The sequence below is a fragment of the Diabrotica virgifera genome, chromosome 5 (assembly GCF_917563875.1).
Source record: "Diabrotica virgifera virgifera chromosome 5, PGI_DIABVI_V3a".
Lineage (NCBI taxonomy): Eukaryota > Metazoa > Arthropoda > Insecta > Coleoptera > Chrysomelidae > Diabrotica > Diabrotica virgifera.
In genome coordinates, this window is record NC_065447.1 from 174,252,296 (window position 1) to 174,273,010 (window position 20,715).

The following is a 20,715-nucleotide window of genomic DNA, read 5'->3' on the forward strand; positions in this document are numbered from 1 at the left end:
TTTTATTTCAATTTATGCATTTATAATATATCTAAAAGCACCTAAATTATTTAATTTTGAAGTTTGAACTCTTGAGAAAACTGCATCCATAGAAAAAGTACAGTGTACAACACATGAGAAAATGACATATTTCTCCCTCGCTTGATTTGCGGCCCTCGCCTCGTGCCTCGACTCGTGCCAACAAACTTCTGCGCTCATGAGAAATATGTCTTTTTTCTCACTTGTTGTACAATATACTATTTTCTATGGATGCTATACAATATGCAACTTCTCTCCCTACTTACATACATTCAAAACGAACAATTCCTCACACACTGAGAAAGTAGGCCATTGCAGTGAGAAATGTTTTTTCTCACGGGCTCTCCTACGGTCTTCCATACTATGATCGCCGTTTCCATGGTAACATGCACAATACAAACACAATTAATGTTGTCAAATAAATGTCTTAATGCAAAACTTACCAGGAATTACCTTTCAGAACTGTTCAAAAATAACTGTTAATTAGAATTTAAAAAAATAAGGTATATAAATTTTAAGAATATTAAATACCTACATGTATATGTATTTTATGTCAATTTATGCATTTATAATATATCTAAAAGCACCTAAATTATTTAATTTTGAAGTTTGAACTCTTGACAAAACTGCATCCATAGAAAAAGTACAGTGTACAACACATGAGAAAATGACATATTTCTCCCTCACTTGATTTGCGGCCCTCGCCTCGTGCCTCGGCTCGTGCCAACAAACTTCTGCGTTCATGAGAAATATGTCTTTTTTCTCACTTGTTGTACAATATAATATTTTTGTAATCATCAAGTACATAAATTCAAGTTCAAACCTTTTTCTATCAGGTCTCGATAAGAATTTTAGCCATGTTTTATTCTAAAACATATTTTTTTAATTGTTAATGAGGAAGGTTTCTTATGAGAAGACGGGCATTAATAAGTCTAAAAGACTTATCAAGAACTGATAGAATAAGGTTTTAACTTGAATTTAGGTACTTCGTAATTTCAAAAATGATATTTTATACTTATGTTTTTGAGCCTTGAAAATCGTCATCTTTCGTTCTTTTTTCAGTTTTAAATTGTTTATAACTAGAAAACGATCAACTTTAGAGAAAAATTACAAAATACCTTTTTTGCTTAGAATGACCTAAAAAATCTGAAATATCATCTTCCCTGGTCGAAAAAATCTTTTTTGAAGTTTATAAACAAAATGTCATTTTTTGATTATTAATTAATTATAGTTAGAACAAGATTAGATCGGGCCACCCTTGATTTTTGTAAATGTGAACAGGCTAAATTACATACCCACTAATTTTTATCCATTAAGCAGATCGGTGCAAATCGACCTTATATCGTATCTTAGACTATATTGTTTACTTCTTGGTAAAAAACTCAGACAAAGTGAAAAAATATTTGTTTTATCTGATGAAAATCGGTCCGGGTTAGCCGGACTTCCGGGTTATCAGAGGCCGACTTATCGGGGTTCCACTGTACACAAGAATTAAAAGTCATTAACTGTTTTGACAAAATAACATATTTTTTAAATATAGTTTTAATTGCAAATCATCTTGTTTTATGTTTAAAATATTCCCAATGTACAAAAAATTACGAAATTTTATCAATAAATTACGATTAAATAAAGATATATATACACACAAGCAACCGGCAACGCTGTTGAAGCGCCCCACAACAATCCCCACCACGAAAATAATTATAAAAGTGATTTTTGCTCTATCTAAATGTAAACAAATCAATTGTGTGTTTAAAAAGTTCGATCGTTAATACGAGAAATCAGTGTGGAAAGTGACTTAGTTCACTGTTGTAGAATATTAGTTGTAGTTTAAGTGACAGGTTTACTCAGTAGTTTATTTAAAATGGGAAGTGCACAGTCAGCTTTAAATTTTGGTGCCGGGCCCGCCAAGTTACCTAGAGAGGTAGGTCTTAATTATTTTTTAATCTGATTAACAACAAATTTTCTTTTTTATAAGAATTATTACTAGTTTTTAAGGATAGGTACTTCATAGACCGTCGTAATTTCCGACGAAGTTTAACCAAGATTTTATCTTCCTAGGAAAATTGAATTTTCTTTTTAAAGAAAATCTCATGTGCTATGACGATGGCTTATGCCATTTTAGGAATCGATAGAGGAGTATTGATTTAATTTTTAAAAATTTTGGCATTAGGGCTACTGGTAACCTCTAAAGGGTGTTAATTATTATGACCTAAACATATGTAATGTTAAGGTCAGTGTCCGTGATTTTTTCTTTTATGCTACTTGAAAATTTGTTAGTTTTCACGAGAAGCAACCTGCAAAAAAAGACATAACGGTAGGTTGTGAAAACAAAAAATTTACGTTAGAAAAGTTGCGAAAAATAATAGTGTAGGAAACAGAGGGGAGCCTCGCAAAATGGACACAAGTCCGGTTTTATTTTTTTTTCTGGTATATCAAGGGGTGCTTATTCTGAGACCAACTTTTTCTTAAAAAATTTCGCCCCGAAACCCCCCTTTTCATCCCTTTAAAGGGGGTAATTTGTGGTTTTTGCAAAACGTAGCCCTTCCTGTACGTTTTGCAAAAAATTTACTAAATAGCAAAATGAAGAGAACTACCCCTATCCCTTGGCGAGCATGTTTTTACGATGTTCTCATTAGCTATGCATTTTTTTAAAACAGTAGTTATATATAATTAAAGACCACTATTTTCTCTACAAATAAGGTTCTATGCATTTTTTTCGTATAAGCAACCGTTACGGCACAGTGGCGCCGTAAACCTCAGAAATGCGTTGGCGGGCTCCAGTTTTTGTTTTTTTTTTTGTCACCTATTCATTTTATTGATAACGTACTTATGGAAAATAAAAGAACACACTGTCTGCTACACATTATGACCTATGCATATTTTACTTTCTTTACACCCTAAAGCCACAGTGGTGGTCCAAAATCAATTTTTGATTATTTTCTTTATTAATTCTCCTTTTCTTTTGGGGTGGTTCTGGGGAAAATATGGGGGTGCATTATACAAATTTCTAAATAATACTTGCACATGGGTAATCGCTGAAAGTTTTTTTACTCTAGCGTAGGCGGTTCAGATGGTATAAAAAGGGGCTTTTGAAAATATAAAACCCTGTAATTAAAAAAGGGGGAATTGCCCTTAAATGAAACCTATATCAAAAATCAGCCACTTATTTGTGATTAATTGCCGCAGGGTTTTTTCTTGATTTTCATTACAGTTAGGGAAAAATATATTTTTTAAAAAAACATCTTTTTTAAAATCTTGTCAACTTTGGGGCGCCACCCCCGCTAAACTGTGGGTGATAGACATATGCTGTCCAGAAATAAGTAGTAGGAAATATAGTCCTATTCATTTTACTATTAAGTAAATTTTTTGCAAAACGTACAGGAAGGGCTACGTTTTGCAAAAACCACAAATTACCCCCTTTAAAGGGATGAAAAGGGGGGTTTCGGGGCGAAATTTTTTAAGAAAAAGTTGGTCTCATAATAAGCGCCCCTTGATATATCAGAAAAAAAAATAAAACCGGACTTGTGTCCATTTTGCGAGGTTCACCCTCTGTTCAAGGGCGCCCATATAAAAATTTTTAGGGGGGGGCCAAACGTGAAGAAGTTGCACATTACATTTTGTATATTTCGGATGACAATATATACAGTAGACTCTCTCTATAACGAACACGGATATAACGAGGTTTCGCTTATAACGAGGTACATTAGGTGTCCCATGAAATTCCTATTGAACTATAACGCTCTATAACGAGGCATATTTGGTCATAACGAGGAAAATTTAAATCGAAGAATACTTGTCTTTACCTGTTTTTAGCGTTGTAATGGTCATAAATAAATAAATGCCCCAACTACCTGTACATAGAAATGCCCAACATCTGTCTTATTATCGAGGCCAGTGCTATAATAAACTCGGCCACCTGTAATAAACATCTGCCTGTTTATCGACCGATATTGAATACTATAGGAAATTTACAATTTATGGCGGCGAAGTCTCATTGTTCACTGTTCAGGTTGACTATCGACACATAATAAACTACGTAGAGGCATCAAAAGATTTCAATATTATTATTGTTTGATATAACGAGATCCGCTTATAACGAGATAATTAATTCACCATTTCAGTTCTCGTTATAGAGGGAGTCTACTGTAGTTTAAACCACCTAAAAAACCTAGTTTGAACCCTGTTGTGAGGAATTATTCATACATTTAAACACTAGACCAAGTTTTTAAATGGAAATGTCATGGGTACCACAAAAGTTGAGCCTCTCTTTAAAACCCGTTTGAAAAGAATACAATGCTTGCAAAGCCTTCCCTTCAACTTTGGCGAGCAGACTAACCAAAAGAGTATGTGTCGAACCAAGTTTTTACTTTAAAATCTTAAAAAGGAGCCCCCTTTATTTTTGCAGATATAGAATCCTTATGAAAAATAAGGCACACATATTCCAAACATTTTTAGAATTGTTGATAGATGGCGCAAATAAATCTCATTTTCCGAATATAGCGCCATTCGTCAACAATTCTAAAAAAGTTCGAATAAATGTTACTTATTTTTTGAGGAGGAAACTCAATCTGCAAGAAAAAATGGGGGTTCCTATTTAAGATTTTAAAGTTAACTCTCACCCCACCTCCAGAGTGTGGAATGAAAAATCCTGTTTGGTATCATTCTATAGATTTTTGAAAAATATTAAACACGTGTTTTTTAGTTTTATTTGGAAGTACATATATTTCTCGAGATATTAGACCGTTTCTATAATTTTGCTGTGGTATCACGATATACCGTTTTTTCCGATTATAGCGCTATCTAGGTATCCACAATTCGCAAAATGGCTCGAATAAAATTTGCTTATTTTTACAAGGAAAATCCAAATCTGCAACAAAAATTAGGGGTTCCACTTAAGATTTTAAAGTTACCCTCCGCTCCACACCCAGGGGTTGAAGTGGTGGACTTGTTTAGTGTCATCGCATAGATTTTTGAAAATTATTGAACACGTATTTTTCAGTTTTTCGATCCGATGTTCATTTCGCGAATTATTCGGCCTTTCCGCTACTTTTGGGACACCCTGTATATAACACTCATTCATCATGAAAGATCACCTGTTTTTCATTTAAATAAAATTGTTCTGTTCATCATAATGCACATTTTAAAAATAATCTACTTACTAAAAAAATACTTTTGCAAACTAAAATTTGACTATGTTCAATAACTTTTAAAAATTATTTTTCAGTATGAATTTTTTCAAAATATAAATATGTACTTTATACCAGTTGTTAAAGACAAATGGCTCATTAGTGATTATCGATCAGAGATCGGAATTCTTGCTGATATGGTTTTTTTGCAGTATAAATGATTCATTTAATTTGTAATTTTGGGTGTCGATTACAGTGTATATGTTTCCCACGCCTCTACTCTCTTTCAATGTTTTCGTTAGTAGCATACCGTGATTGTGGGAAATGTGTATTTGCACATTCCATACAGACCACTGTCGCAGACACAAAGATTTTCTGTTAAACTATTAATAACTACCCAATATGTGAATTTTTTTTATTAATAAATATGTTGTTTCCAATTTATCTCTCAAAATTATCCAATAATGTTTTGACAAAAATGCGTTTATGTAATATAAATTTAATTTTTTTCTTTCCCGAAAATCTAGGGGGGGGCACGGCCCCCCTGCCCGTGTGTATGGGCGCCTATGCCTCTGTTTCCTACACTATAGCAAAATTCGATTTTCAGAAAAACACACTGGTTTAACTCTAAATTTCCTTATTTTGTTTATCTAATATGACATTTTTAGTACACAAAAATGCATAAGGGATAAAATTGTGATTGAACTTCGTCTATCATTGTCTGTTCTTCGGCTCGACGTGGTTTTTCCTCATTTAGGCTCGTCATTTCCTCTATTCATGCTAAAATAAAAATAAATTTAGAAAAAATTGTTTTTTATGTTATTCTAATTTGCATTCCTCAATTAAGTTCGTTAGATAATTTTCTAAAGAAGAAGCTAAGGATCATGAGAACAGATCAGAGCAAATCTGCGGTATCCCAAAAAGCCACATTATGGAAGATGTCTGAAAATTAAAAAGTACCTTGTGCATCTTTTTCTTGATGTACCTATCCCTGACGAATGTAGGCGATCATCATGGTAATCTTTATCTCACCTGCAGCATCTCGGAAAATCTGCATAGATGTTGTGTTGAGCCAGGTTCTGAGGTTCTTTAACCAAGACGATACTCTTCTTTCTGGACCACGCTTTTAAAATATTCTTCTTTGAGGGATAGCTTGTAGGAGGGCATATCTGGATTGATTTCTCATAATCTGCCCAAAGTATTGTAACTTTCGAGATTTGATTGTGATCTGTACCTGTCGGTAGAGATGTATCAAGTCAAACTAGTTTGATTTTACTCAACAAACTTGACTTGACTTGAAAACCAAACTTTTTTTGTAAAAAAGTTTGACTTGACTTAATTTCGATAACTTTAGGTTTGACTTGAAATCAAACTTCTTCAAACAGTTTAAAGTTTGAATATCATATATTAAGGGCCGGTTGTTCGAACGCTAATCAACAATGATCAAATATCAACTATCAAATATTTAATTACTGTCACCAACTGTCAATGTGAACTTTGATTGGGTTGCTGAAAATATAATTGATCATGATTATGACATTAGTTAATCAATTAACATAACAATTATTAACATAATTGATTAACTAATTTCATATTTGTAATCCATAATTATGTTTTTAGCAACCCAAACAAAGTTGACATTGACAGTTGGTGACAGTAATTAAATATTTGATAATGATCATTTTTGATTAGCGTTCGAACAACCGGCCCTATATTTCTACTAATTATTCTAATTGAGACTTTGTTTTGACTTATTTGGATAGATCTGAACCAGTACCTACTCTGATATAGTCTGTACGCTGCTATAAAAATATACTCATACTCCGCAAATTAGTTATAGTTCATTTAAGAAGTATATGCTAGGCTTGTTTATTACGTTCGTTTTGAAGGGTGTGCTTTGTGCGATAATGTCTGAATCTTAACCCTTTTCGGCTCAGAATATGTACCGGTACAAATTGAGTCTGATCTTGAAGGTATTCTTACTGTAAAAATTAAGAGAAAAAATCTGTAGACGAAGCACAATTAATTAAGAAAAATAAATATACTGATTAATTTGATGTTGTGGCAGGCGATTGCAAAACAATGAAAATTGCAAGTGCATATAACACACAGTGGATCTAATTCTTTAAAACGCCATCTGATGCAATGTCACAAAAAATTCATTAAACCTACTCTGTCAAAAATATAATGTTTTGTTGTTTCTTCATAAATTTTTGTTGAAGTAGATTATATTACACTTGGTATGATAAAAAACCCATCCAACGAATTTTTTGCTGTAATCTAGTAACACTAGATTACAACAAGTAATTATCACCGATTATCGATAAAACGAATCTTGCCAGCAAGCAATGTTGCTACACGTTATGCATGATACTACGCGTAGTGAATCATTTCCAAGAAATTTAGGATCTATTCTGACTTAAATTGCTTCCCGTATCAAGTTATTTTGATATGAAGCTCATTGAATTTTTAATTTTGTTATCTTAATTTGCAACTAACATTCCTATCTCGACAAAAAAGTATGTCTACTAAATAAATTATTTTTCAAACTCTTTCAAACAAGTTTGACAAACAATTTGAATTTTCAAACCAGTAACTATTGACGAGTTTGACTTACTTGAATTCTTTGTCAGAAGGATTGACTTGAGCAAGTCAATCTCAAACATTCAAGTCAAACTTGTGCAACTCTACCTGTCGGTCTTTCTTCATTCTTCTGAGGACCTCGTCATTTGTGACTAGGTCAGTCCACGGTATCTTAATTATTCTCTGATATAGCCTAATCTCAAGTGCTTCCAATCATCTGCACATATCCTCATTCAAGGTCCACGATTTAACACCAAAAAAGGACAGAGCAGACGTAGCATCGCAACATTTATAAGAAAAGAGAGAGGTTGGGACTCTTGAAGAAGGCCCCCATCCGGTTGGAGGTGGATCTGGATTTTTCAATGGCTTATCTCATGATTGGAAGCACTACAAGCATGCAGCATTGACTACCGATACACAAGGTTAATTTACAATACATACAAAAACGCAACTATGTCGGTGAAACTACATAAAAACACGTACCATATTCCAATCGGCAGAGTCCGACAGGGCGATACCTTATCGCCTAAACTGTTTACCGCAGTATTAGAATATGCTTGTAAAAAACTTAACTGGGAAGAGCGAGGCCTGAATATTGACGGTAGAAGATTAACAAATTTGAAATTCGCAGACGACATAGTTTTATTTTCTGACAACCTCAAGGAGATATGTACAATGCTACATGAACTTCAGTTAGTGTGTACCAGTGCAGGTCTTAAAAAAACATCCCCAAAACAAAATTCATGACAATCCTAGTACCTAGCGGAAATATCAACATTGGAGACAAGAAGTAGAGCTAATGGAAAAATACATGTACCTTGGACACGAAATAAAGATCACAAGAGACAACCAAACATGCGAACTACGAAGAAGAATAAACCTAGCTTGGGCAGCCTATGGAAAACTCAAAGACATCTTTAAAAGCGATATACCAATTTCTTTAAAACGTAAAACATTTGACCAATGTGTGTTGCCTGTGATGACTTATGGTGCCGAAACTTTGACATTGACAGCTACAACTTCTAAAATGCTGCAAATAGCCCAGAGAAAAATGGAGAGGTCAATGCTGAGTATATCGCTTCGTGACCGAGTTAGAAATGAAGACTTAAGACGAAGAACAGGAGTTACCGATGTAATTTCCCGAATTGCCACCCTGAAATGGACCTGAGCCGGACACGTCGCCTAAATCAGTGATGGGAGGTGGACGAAGAGATTATTTGAGTGGAGGCCGAGATTAGACAAAAGAAGTAGAGGAAGACCACCTACTCGTTGGACTGACGATCTCAAGAAAATATCAAGAAATTGGATGCAAAGTGCTCAAAATAGAGCACAATGGACAAAAATGAGGGAGGCCTATATCCAGCAGTGGACGCAAAGGGTTGGTGGAGGAGGAGGATGATGATGATATCTCCTGATTGTTGCTTCATTCGTCATTTATTATGGTGCCGAGGGAGTTGTAGTGCGTCACTCTTTCTACTGGGGTTTGGTTTTTCTTCTTTACTCCTTTATATTTACTCCATATACTGTTGACTGAAATAAGTGATTTTTTTCATAAGGACTTATAGAGCGTCTACGTTGTCCGCAATACTATGGTGTCATCTGCATATCTGATATTGTTTATCCGAGATCCGTTTAGTAAAATGCCTTTTTCAGTTTCTTGTAAAGCTGCGATAAATAAAAGGAGACAAAATACAGCCTTGCCTCAATCCACTCATGATTTTCACATATTTGGTGTGTTCACCTTCAACTCTAAGATTTGCGATCTGATTCCAGTAAAGTTTTCTAATTATTTTCAGATCTTGGTTATTAATTCCTGTTTCTATTATTATTTAAATCACCTTGTACTGTACCTACTCGATCAAACTCTTTCTCGTAATCAACCAGACATGCGTATTATACGCCGCTATTGACGTAATGTGAATTCTACTAAGGAAATCTTTAAGACCCTAAAATTGAGCTCAGGGGAGTCACAGGTATTCTCACTGAATATTACTCACTCAAACTATCATATCCTTAAAATAGACGAAGTAGACAGATTCAGCAAAAGTACAGATGACTCGGGCGAGCATTGTATCTTCAACTGTGAAGTAATTATTCACGTAAACCATGAATACATGGAGTAGTCTTTTTCAAATCTGACCAGAATATGAAATGTATTTTCGAAAGGGATAATATTACGCAAGTGAATGGGAGCCGGAATAGGATATTTCTTCCGAATTCTATCCTACTGCATGGATTTTAATGAAATTTATTGCCTAGCCTCTACTTATCTCCTAATTCAAAGTCTACCCTATGCCAATGTGTGCTTTTATCTTGCCTTCTTAGGGGTGGAAAAATTGTTGGTTAAGATTACCACGTAATTCGCTAGAGAACCTAATTCTAAGCAAAAACTGTTTTATAATTTTTTTTTTTAACTCAATACTTTTTGAGATATTCGTGGTTGAATATTGGCCATTTTCATTGAAACATAATACCTTTTCGAACGGTTTTTTTGCGAATACCTTAAAAACTATGCATCTAACTAAAAAAACTATATTAAACATTTTTGTAGGTTATAAAAAAACAAAGAGACACTCGCATTCATAAATATTCTAGTTATAATACAAAAAGAGATATGGTGGGTGAAAATAGTTTGTTTTTTGGTACATTCTCAAATTCGTGTATTCAACTTGAAATAACAGAGAAACTGTCGATTTTAGGTGTATAATGCTGCTAATACCTTTTGTAGTACTTGAAAAGACCTTAAAAATGAGCTCTATTAAAGGTACATTACGTTAAAACTAAGCGAGATATGCTGCAAACAAAATTGATAGGTAACTAATGTATTTTAAGAAAAAATGAAAAGTAATTTTAACCCCATCCACCAAAATGTAAATGCATCGTTTTCCTTCCACAAAACCTTTTACTATAGTGTTATTTCTATGTTCAAAAAGTTGGACGGGTTTAAAATGAATCGTTTTTGAAAAAAAAAGATCAAATTATAGAGCGCATTTTTAAATTTTCTTAAAAATCGTACTTTTTCTCCATGTAACTTGAAAATGATAAAAGATGCAGTAATGAAAAATAAAAAGGAAATTTTTATCTGAAAAAGCCCTACATTTTTGTGTCGTATGTTTTTTTCATATTTCTTATATTTTTCGAGTTAAATGGAGGAAAGGAAGATTTTTAAGAAAATTTAAAAATGCGCTCTCTAATTTGATCTTTTTTTTTTTTTCAAAAACCATTCATTTTAATCCAGCCCAACTTTTTGAACATAGAAATAACACTATAATAAAAATTATTGTAGAAGGAAAACGATGTATTTAAATTCTGATGGATGAGGGGTTAAATATACTTCTTATTTCTTCTTAAAATACATTAGTCATCAACTTTTTTGCAGAATATCTCGCTTAGTTTGAATGTAATCGACATTTAGTATTATAGCTCATTTTAAAGGTTTTTTCAAGCACTACAAAAGCTTTTGTATCATTATACATCTAAAATCGACAGTTTCTCTGTTATTTCAAGTTGAATACACCGATTTGAGCATGCAGCAAAAAAACAAACTCTTCTTACCTACCATATCCCTTTTTGTTTTCTATCTAGAAGATTTATAAAGGAACGAATCTCTTTATTCTTTTATAACCTACAGAAATATTTTATATAGTTTTTTTTTTTGTTAGATGCATAGTTTTAAAGGTATTCGCAAAAATCCGTCCGAAAAGGTGTCATTTTTCAATGAAAATCGCCAATTTTCAACCACAAATAACTCAAAAAGTATTGAGTTTACAAAAAATAATTATAGGACACTTTTTGCTTAAAATTAGGTTCTCTAGCCTCTTCCGTGGCTATTTTAACCAAAACATTTTTCACCCCCGAGAAGGGGTGGGAACCACCCCCAAAATAAAAACGGACATTGGCATAGGGTAGACTTTGTTTCTTGAGCTATTCCCTACTTACTGTGAAAATATCAATTAAATCGATGCAGTAGGATGGAATTCGGAGCCAAATACACTCATTGACTGCCCTATATGCTTTATTTGTCATTTAGATCATTTGAACTAAAAGATCGGTGTAAAATATCTATAACCAAAAAATATTTCAGGTCGCAGCGTTTAAAGGCTTTCGAGGTTTCGATATTTTTTAAATATAACCTTTATATACATATAAATCCATAGATATATAAAAGTCAACTATCATCTATATTTTTCTTTGTCTATCTAGTATATAGACAATCAGAGTTCAATATTAGTTCAGCCAAGATTTTAATTCTTATGCCTTTGAGAGTATCTACTGAGAGACCCATATTACGTATCGATAGAGAAGTACAGAGAACATGCAAAAAAGGCATAATGGCAGGTCGTGAAAATGAAAAGTTTTACCTTGGAAAAATAGCGAAAAATTAGGAGAATTCGATTTTTAGACAAATGAACCCGCTGTAACTGTAAATTTTCTCGAAATTTATGTTTCATGGTACTATTTACAGAAATAAAAACACTAAAAACCCAATAATCACTAATCGTTTAATAATAAATTAACAGATTAACGATAGACGATGAGTTTTTAATATTTTTTCCGATTTAAAATACTTATGATTAAAACAAGTAGAACAACAGGACAATCACCTATAAAGTGTGTCAGTGACGTCAAAAAAAGGAAATAATTATCATAAACAACATAAAATAAAGGAAGACAGTAAAAGAAAAGAGAATTGAGCGTTTTATATCGAGTAAAAAACAGAATAACTAGATAGTTATATCAATCTATCTTGCATTAAAATCTTCAGGCCACCTCAATATTCTAACCCACTGGCACCATTAACCGCCAATTCATTTAGAGGTTAAGATCATTCATAATAATTATTGTTATTTTAGAATTATCTGAAAATGATTTCCAGATTGGAAATCGAAACGTCAAAACAAACATCAAGTATAATTCTCATTACAATCAATAGGGCTTTTCATTCACAGTCATTTGTTTCGAGCTTCTGTCATGTGTCACATAATATTAATGTATCTACGTCATACGTTATTGACATATACTACTGATACAAACCAAAGACGTATGACGTAGATATATTAATATTATGTGACACATGACAGAAGCTCGAAACAGATGACAATCGATGAAAAGTCCTATTGTGGTTTAGTCTCACTAAGGCCGATGCCACATTATGCGTTTTGACCGGATGCGGTGAAAACGCATCCGTTTCCAACGCAACCGACCGACCTGTCACACTATGCGTTTAGTCTAGTGCAGTTTGTAAGCGCGTACCGATGACTCAAAACGCATCCGTTTCCAACGCAACCGGACCGATCTGTCACACTATGCGTTTTCACCGGATGCGGCGGAAACGCATCCGGTCAAAACGCATAATCTGACATCGGCCTAACTCAACATTCTAATGTTCCATTTCCATTCAATCTTGTGTCGTTTTATATTTAGTTCAGAGAAATAAGGAAAAAAATATCCTGTTGGTGACACGACCCCCTCCAGGCCGAAACCAAATTTTTGTTAGTATGGACCACGGTACACAGAGAACCGGTATGCCGATTTTCGTCGCTAAATTTGGTTTCGGCCGCGCAGCACGTCACGTGGGAACCTAACAGATATTTTTTGCTTATTGTTTGGATGCATTATTTCGTATGTGGTGGCGTTGAAAATGAATAGATTGAGCCGGTTTTAAAATATTAAGCTGTTAACGATTGAAGTAATTCTATATTTTAGTTACAAATTGTTGTTTATTAGCATAACCGTGTATTTTTAAAACTATTATAATATAACTATTAGTTTTATAGTAATTTATTAAAACCGAGACAATAATGCCATTTGAGGTGATATTATGCATGTGCAGAACACGAACATATATTAGAATGAGGGATATTAACAGAAAAAAGTTTTAAAAACTGCCAGAGATCACTTGACAAAAAGATATCTAAATTTTCTAATTTTAAAAAATGATTTTATTTGTAGATACTTTATAATTCTAATATTATTAATAAAACTTTTCCCGCAAATTTGTTTTTTTAATAATATACATAATATGTATATAGTATTTAATATAGGTACATAATTGATTTAAAGTTAAACCAGGTTAGAAATCTAAAAGTTTAAAGTGCGAACATTTTATACATACATATACAGAGTGGGCTAACGAAAACAGTCCACCTCGATATTTGGCAGTATTTATTAGATTCTAAGGAAATGAAGAAACAGGTCGATTTTTAATCTAAGGGGTATACATTTTTACGGTACATACATCTGTCATTTGTCAACCCCCTCCCTTCCATTTATCCCACCCCTTATTTTTAAATAGGGAATACGGGTCGTGTGCTACCTCATTTGAAATGTTATTAAATTCTTTATTCAGTAATATTAACATTGACATACTTATTTATACAGGGTGTCCAAGAAAAATTATTTTGAATTAAATTAATTGGCACAAAAAGAAGAATGTATGCAATTTATTGAAATCAAAATACATTCTACTACTGACAGAAAACAGAGAAAAATGTTTATTTGATAAATAAATATTGTTTTTCGCTTAAATTCAATATTCAACCTACCAAGAGGCAGATGGGTGGCAGCTTGAATATTGAAATTAAGCGAAGAGCCATGTTTATTTATCAAAAAACATTTTTTTCTGACAGCAGTAGAATATATTTTGAATTAAATAAATTATATACATTCTTCTTTTTGTGTCAATTAATTTAATTAAAATATTTTTTCTTGAACACCCTGTATAAATAATTATGTTTATGTTTATATTACTGAATAGAGAATCGAGTAATCTTTTAAATGAGCTAGCACACGACCCCTATTCCCTATTTAAAAATAGGGGTGGGGGGAGTGGAACGGAGGGGGTTGACAAATGACAAATGTATGTACCGTAAAAATGTGTCACACTTAGATCAAAAATCGACCTGTTTCGTCATTTCCTTAAAATCTAATAAATACTGCCAAATATCGAGGTAGACTCTTTTCTTTGGCCCACTCTGTATATTATGTATGTATATTACAGTCTAATAAAATGTTCGCACTTGAAATTTTTGGATTCCTAACCTGGTTTAAATTAAAATCAACATTTTTCTATTTTGTAAATCAAATTTGAAAGTCATCAAGTAATTGGTTCTATTCATCTAAAACTTCAAATTTCTTAATTGATTTGTGGTTAAGTTTTTATTTTTAGTCAAATATTTTTCAACGATCTAGAATAACAGTAAGTAGACACAATTTTATGTGAAACATTTTTACAGACCCAGTAGTAAAGTGAATGTTCATATTATTTCTGTTTTATTTTTTTTTAATATACTATGGTGAATGTATATTGGACAACAGATACCTAAAATCTTTATTTTTCAACGGAAATTCATGTTTAAATTAAATGCACATTGGAAAATGACAGTAAAAAGAATATACAATACAATTACTTATTTAAAAAGCAATGATAGGTACATAATTTTAAAATTCAAACAATATTACCGCTTCATTTAGCATTGCCGGATGAAAATTAAGGTTCCCATATGACGTCACGCGTTCGCCTTCCATGCGTGCGAACATACCGGTTCTCTGTGTACCGTGGTATGGACATCTATAATAGGTGCGTTCGCGGGTACAGTTGACAAATTGTCGCCGACAATTTCTAACCTCACTTAATATAAATAATACCGTTAATAGATAAATATACAAGGTATATTTACTTTTAATTAATATTAATAACTAATAATTAAATTATACTAGGTAAATATACCTTGTATATTTATCTATTAACGATATTATTTATATCATTTTAAAGTGCGCATGCGTTTTGCTGCTAATTTGTCGCCGACTAGTCGCCGACAGGCTCCCGCGAACGCACTTATTAATAACCTATATGTTCCCTGCAGCCGATTTTGATGATATACATACTTAGTTATAAACAAATGAAGATCGAAAAACGGTAAATTTCCACTTTTTTCGTCTATAACCAAAAAGTTAAGTATTTTAAACAAATTTGAGAGTGAGAAACTCATAAATCGTATAAAAAACTTTAATATGGCGTTCGCTGGAGTTTTTATAAATATTCATAACTTATGTAAAAATTTACTTGGAACGTTCTTATAAACGGAATGCTGAGACTTCTGGTGCTTAAATCATACCCTAAATTTCAAAGCAATTGGTCAAATAGTTTAAAAGGTATTTAATTTGTTTATCCCAAATTAATTTTTTTTTGCAACGCTATAAGTCAGAAAATGATGAAGCTACACTAATACTTTGGATAGTTTATGAAAGAAGAATATTTACACTATTAATTTAATTTAAAAAAATGACAAAAAGTAATTCTAAATACTGCAAAATTATTTTGCAAAAACATGTGTTATTCTAATTGTTTATAGGTAAGCAAAAAATCGACGTGTTTTTGCAAAATAATTTTACACTGTTTAAAATTACTTTTTGTCATTTTTTTTTAATTAGGTCAATAGTATAAATGTTCTTCTTCCATAAACTGTCAGAAGTCTTACTGTAACCTCATAATTTTCTGACTTATAGTGTTGCAAAAAAATGAAATTGGGATAAACAAATTAAATAACTTTTAAACTATTTGACCAATTGCTTTGAAATTTAGAATATAATTTAAGCACCAGAAGTCTCAGCAATTCGTATAATAAGAAGGTTCTAAGTTAATTTTTACAAGTTATGAATATTTATAAAAACTCAAAATTTATGATTTATTTTGCAATTTTCTAAGCAACCAATAAGGAGATACATATTCAGCGAACGCCATATTGAAATTTTTTAGACGATTTATGAGTTTCTTACTCTCAAATTTATTTAAAATGCTTAACTTTTTGGTTATAGACGAAAAAACAAAAATTTACCGTTTTTTGATTTTAATTTGTTTATAACTATGTGTATCATCAAAATCGGCTGCAGGAAACATAAAGGTTATTAATATAGATGTCTATACTATTAAAAAAATTTGGTTTCAGCCTGGAGGGGGATGTGTCACGAGAAAAATCTTATTTCTCTGGACTAATTGGGATTTACTTGTATTCCCATTAGTGGGAATATATCCCACTAATAATCGTATCTGTAATCCACCTTCCTTCAGTATATCCGGTGCTATTTGATCCGATTACTGTAATTTATTATTCTTTAATTTGTCTACTGAAGTTCTGATCTGGGCTATTTTGGTGGACTATTTTCTCTGTTGTCTGCTTCGTCTAATGTTATATCATGGTTGTCTTCCATCCTATCCCCATCATTCCTATTCTTTAAAATAATCTACAGAGACAGTAAATAACGTATTTGAGCAAAATAGTAATCCATAGAGAAAAACAGAAAATATAGGTATATCCGGAAGATATAGGTTTCTGTATTTGAAATAACTTCCCAAAGTAGAATAATTAAATTTTCTGTATCTATAGCTATTTGACGAAAACAATTCCTCACAAATATTTCTTGTTAAAAGTCCGTCCTTACAGTATAGGTATAAACGTTTATTACTTTATCATACTTTATTCAAATCATTGTAATTTATATGCGCGTGTATTAGCCGTATACATAAACAGCGCAAGTTGGATAGTAACGACTTTCGATTGGTATTGAGTTCAAATGCAAAAACAACTATACAAGGTTATACGAAGATAACCAAGGTAACTGGTATCTCAGGCCATTGACTATAATAATTAAAATAGGAAAAAGAAAACATAAATGTGCTGAAATAAAAGAGTAAATTGAAATAATAACTGAATTAATACTTTTTGGAGATTTAATTAAAATGGAATAAAATACAGAAAAAATGCATCAAGGGTCATAAAATTTTCTTTATTTAAAACATAGTTTTACAATTTTTATTCGAATATATGTATTTGGGATCGTACCTACATTCATAATAATACGGTGGCTATTGTATTCCAAGCTCCCAATTATTTCTGGTTTATCAGCATATGCAAAGATCTGGGTGGCCAATGTACAGGTCTAAAACATTCACCAAAGGATCTGATCTAATCCATCTCCAAGATCGTTCCATTCCTGGTTTGGTCGAAAAGATATAGACTTCTGTACCACTTATTAGTCATTTCCTTTACATTTTTGATGTTGTGTGTAGATATTACATAAACATATTCTGTTTACACTTTATCTATTTCAAGGAGATGATATCTGAGTGAGCAGTATCCATTTAGTCCAGGGCGGATCTGTTTTGAGATGGACGTTGAGAGGTGACTCAAATTTTTTTGCAGAAATTGCTTGAAAATAAATCAAATAATAATATTTGAGTTATCCTCCCTCTCAAAAAGGTCCGCAACATTGTTTAAATAATCAAAATGTCAAAAATTGAAGGAAAAATTGGATTTTTTTCTTTGTTTTTTGATTATAACTTTAAAAGTATTCATTTCCGAGAAAAGTTGTACTGACATAAAAGTCGCGTAATTCAATTTACTACAATATAGAATTGGTTAAAAATTTAAAAAATAGTAACCCTAGTTGCAAAATAGCAATAATTGCGAAAAAACCATACAAAAACAAATATTCGCATTTTACGTTTTTCAACCATTTATGCTACACTTAGGAGCTTCATATTTCTCCCTGAAAAACTTTATGATACAGTAAAACAATACTGTAAACTTCATTAAGATCGGTTCAATAGATTTTGCAAAATAAATTTTGCAATACAGCTTTCGCAAAAAAAATTCATTTTTTCAAACTGTTACAGGACTGAAAGTAAAGCAGATAGCAAGTTGAATTTTTTTTTGCTTATAGAAATGTACTCTACCTTTCATTTGCAATTTTCAAAATTAAAATCGATTAATTACCACGGCGTCAGAAAATTTTTGAAATAAACAATAATTTTTGGTGCTACGCGCAGGACAGCTGTGTTCGATTCACACAGGTTGATTTCCACCAAAATTTCTTCTAATCTTTATCTAATATATTACTTTCTTACTCTATATTTTGTTGTATTTTAATATTTTAATTCCACAAAAATCAAACTAATTTTATTATTGTTTGTGAAATATTGTTTAAACAATTGAATATGTTTAAAAATAATAAACTTTTATTATTTAAGTTAAAATATATGAACAAAGAAAGTTTTTGCTAATAAAAGTGTTATTTCAAAGGATAGAGTATGTGTTTTTATTTTGCAATAAACAAATTTATTTATTTATATCAAAATGTCATAAAAATTAAAATGTATCAATCATTATAAAAGGTCATTGAAATGCCCAATCAGAGCAACCTATCCGCTGTCCTGCGCGTAGCACCAATAATTAATGCTTATTTAAAAAAATTCCTGACGCCGTGGTGTTAAGCGATTTTAATTTTGCAAAATTGCAAATGAATGGTACAGTACACTTCTATGTGCAAAAAATTTTCAACTTGCTATCTGCTTTATTTTCAGTCCTGTAACATTTTGAAAAAATGAATTTTTTTTTACGAAAGCTGGATTGCAAAATTTATTTTGCAAAATCTATTGAACCGATCTTAATGAAATTTACAGTATTGTTTTACTGTATCATAAAATTTTTCAAGGTGAAATATGAAGGTCCTAAGTGTAGCATAAATGGTTGAAAAACGTAAAATGCGAATACTTGTTTTTGTATGTTTTTTTCAAAATTATTGCTATTTTGCAACAATTGTGAGTATTTCTTAAATTTTTAACTAATTCTATATTATAGGAAATTTAATTACGCAACTTTTATGTCAGTACAACTTTTCTCGGAAATGAATACTTTTAAAGTTATAATCAAAAAACCAAGAAAAAAATCGAATTTTTCCTTAATTTTTTGACATTTTGTTTATTTAAACAATGTTCCGGACCTTTTTGAGAGGGAGGATAACTCAAATATTATTATTTGATTTATTTTCAAGCAATTTCTGCAAAAAAATTTGAGTCACCTCTCAACGTCCAAATGTACTAATATTTTTACAGATCAGCCCTGGTCTAATTGTGAACGCCCGTGATTAAGTTCAGATTTATAAGTTCAGATTTCTATAGCTACACCTAAAACAAAGTTATTTTATTGCTCATCGCAAGTTGCTTAAGAACCTTCTAAGCTTAAGAAGGTTCTAAGGTAAGCTTAAGAATTATAAACTTCTGTCAGAGAAAATAAATATTTTGGTGTTTTTTAAATCCACGCATTGTCTCTGACTTCCTTGAGTTCAAGTATCTATTGCTGCTCAAACATCTAATTCTGCTTGAAACATTGTACGAACACAGTTAGGGCACTTCTTGTTATTGAACAATTTTATTAGGTATTTTCATTTCGTTTTCTAAAGAGAATTCAAAATTTTGTTTTTTGTTGCTAAATTTTGTTTTTGTTTAATTATTTATATGGGAAATAAGCCATAAATAAAATTATTTTTTTCATTTTAATTGTGGCTTATTTCCCATATAAATAATTAATCATAAAAATGCCACAAGGAAATAGCTTCAGAACAACATTAATTTTGTTTTTGTTTAATAAACAACGATTTTGTTTTTCTTTATCAAAAAGCTAATACAGTATGGATTTTTTTGATAAATAATCGATTTTTCGAAGTATTCATGGATTATGTTGTTCCAACTCTTAAAAAAAACACCCAGACAGGTCACAAGGTTTTAGGTGGTGTGCTTCTATTAGCCTAAAGTCACTTTCTCTACTTACATGTACATACATTTAGCAGAGGAAGGTTTAACATTACGTCTAATGCTGCAGTGAAACACGATTTCGTTGTACCTGTAATACTTATATATAATGATTGTCCCAAAATTTACGAGAGATTTGAATTGAACAGAAAACTCTGTTTGTTTTCTTAAGATTATAATTTTTTATTATTACTCCGTGGAGTAACTAGGTGCATTTTACGTTGGAACTGTATCAAGCTGCAGACGGGGGTTGTGAATTGCATAGTGTAAAATTCCTTCCCTTTTGTCTTCACTGCAGCATCCATTTGGCTTGCAAATTGTAGAAGCCTTGGAGGTGTCACCAAGGAAATGTACCAATAAGTTTTCAATTTAAAAATCTTTTAGTAATATTTTTAA

At 31.8% G+C, this 20,715-nt stretch overlaps 1 protein-coding gene across 1 annotated transcript in view; it reads left to right on the plus strand.

Annotated features, from left to right (window-relative positions):
• The first annotated feature begins 1,677 nt into the window (after nucleotides 1-1,677).
• LOC126885218 (probable phosphoserine aminotransferase) overlaps nucleotides 1,678-20,715 on the plus strand; it is a 46,095-nt gene continuing 27,057 nt past the window's right edge. The window contains exon 1 of the mRNA XM_050651671.1: nucleotides 1,678-1,942. Within this exon, the coding sequence (XP_050507628.1) occupies nucleotides 1,883-1,942 (60 nt within the window). The 5' untranslated portion in view covers nucleotides 1,678-1,882. The remainder of the gene's footprint in view (nucleotides 1,943-20,715) is intronic.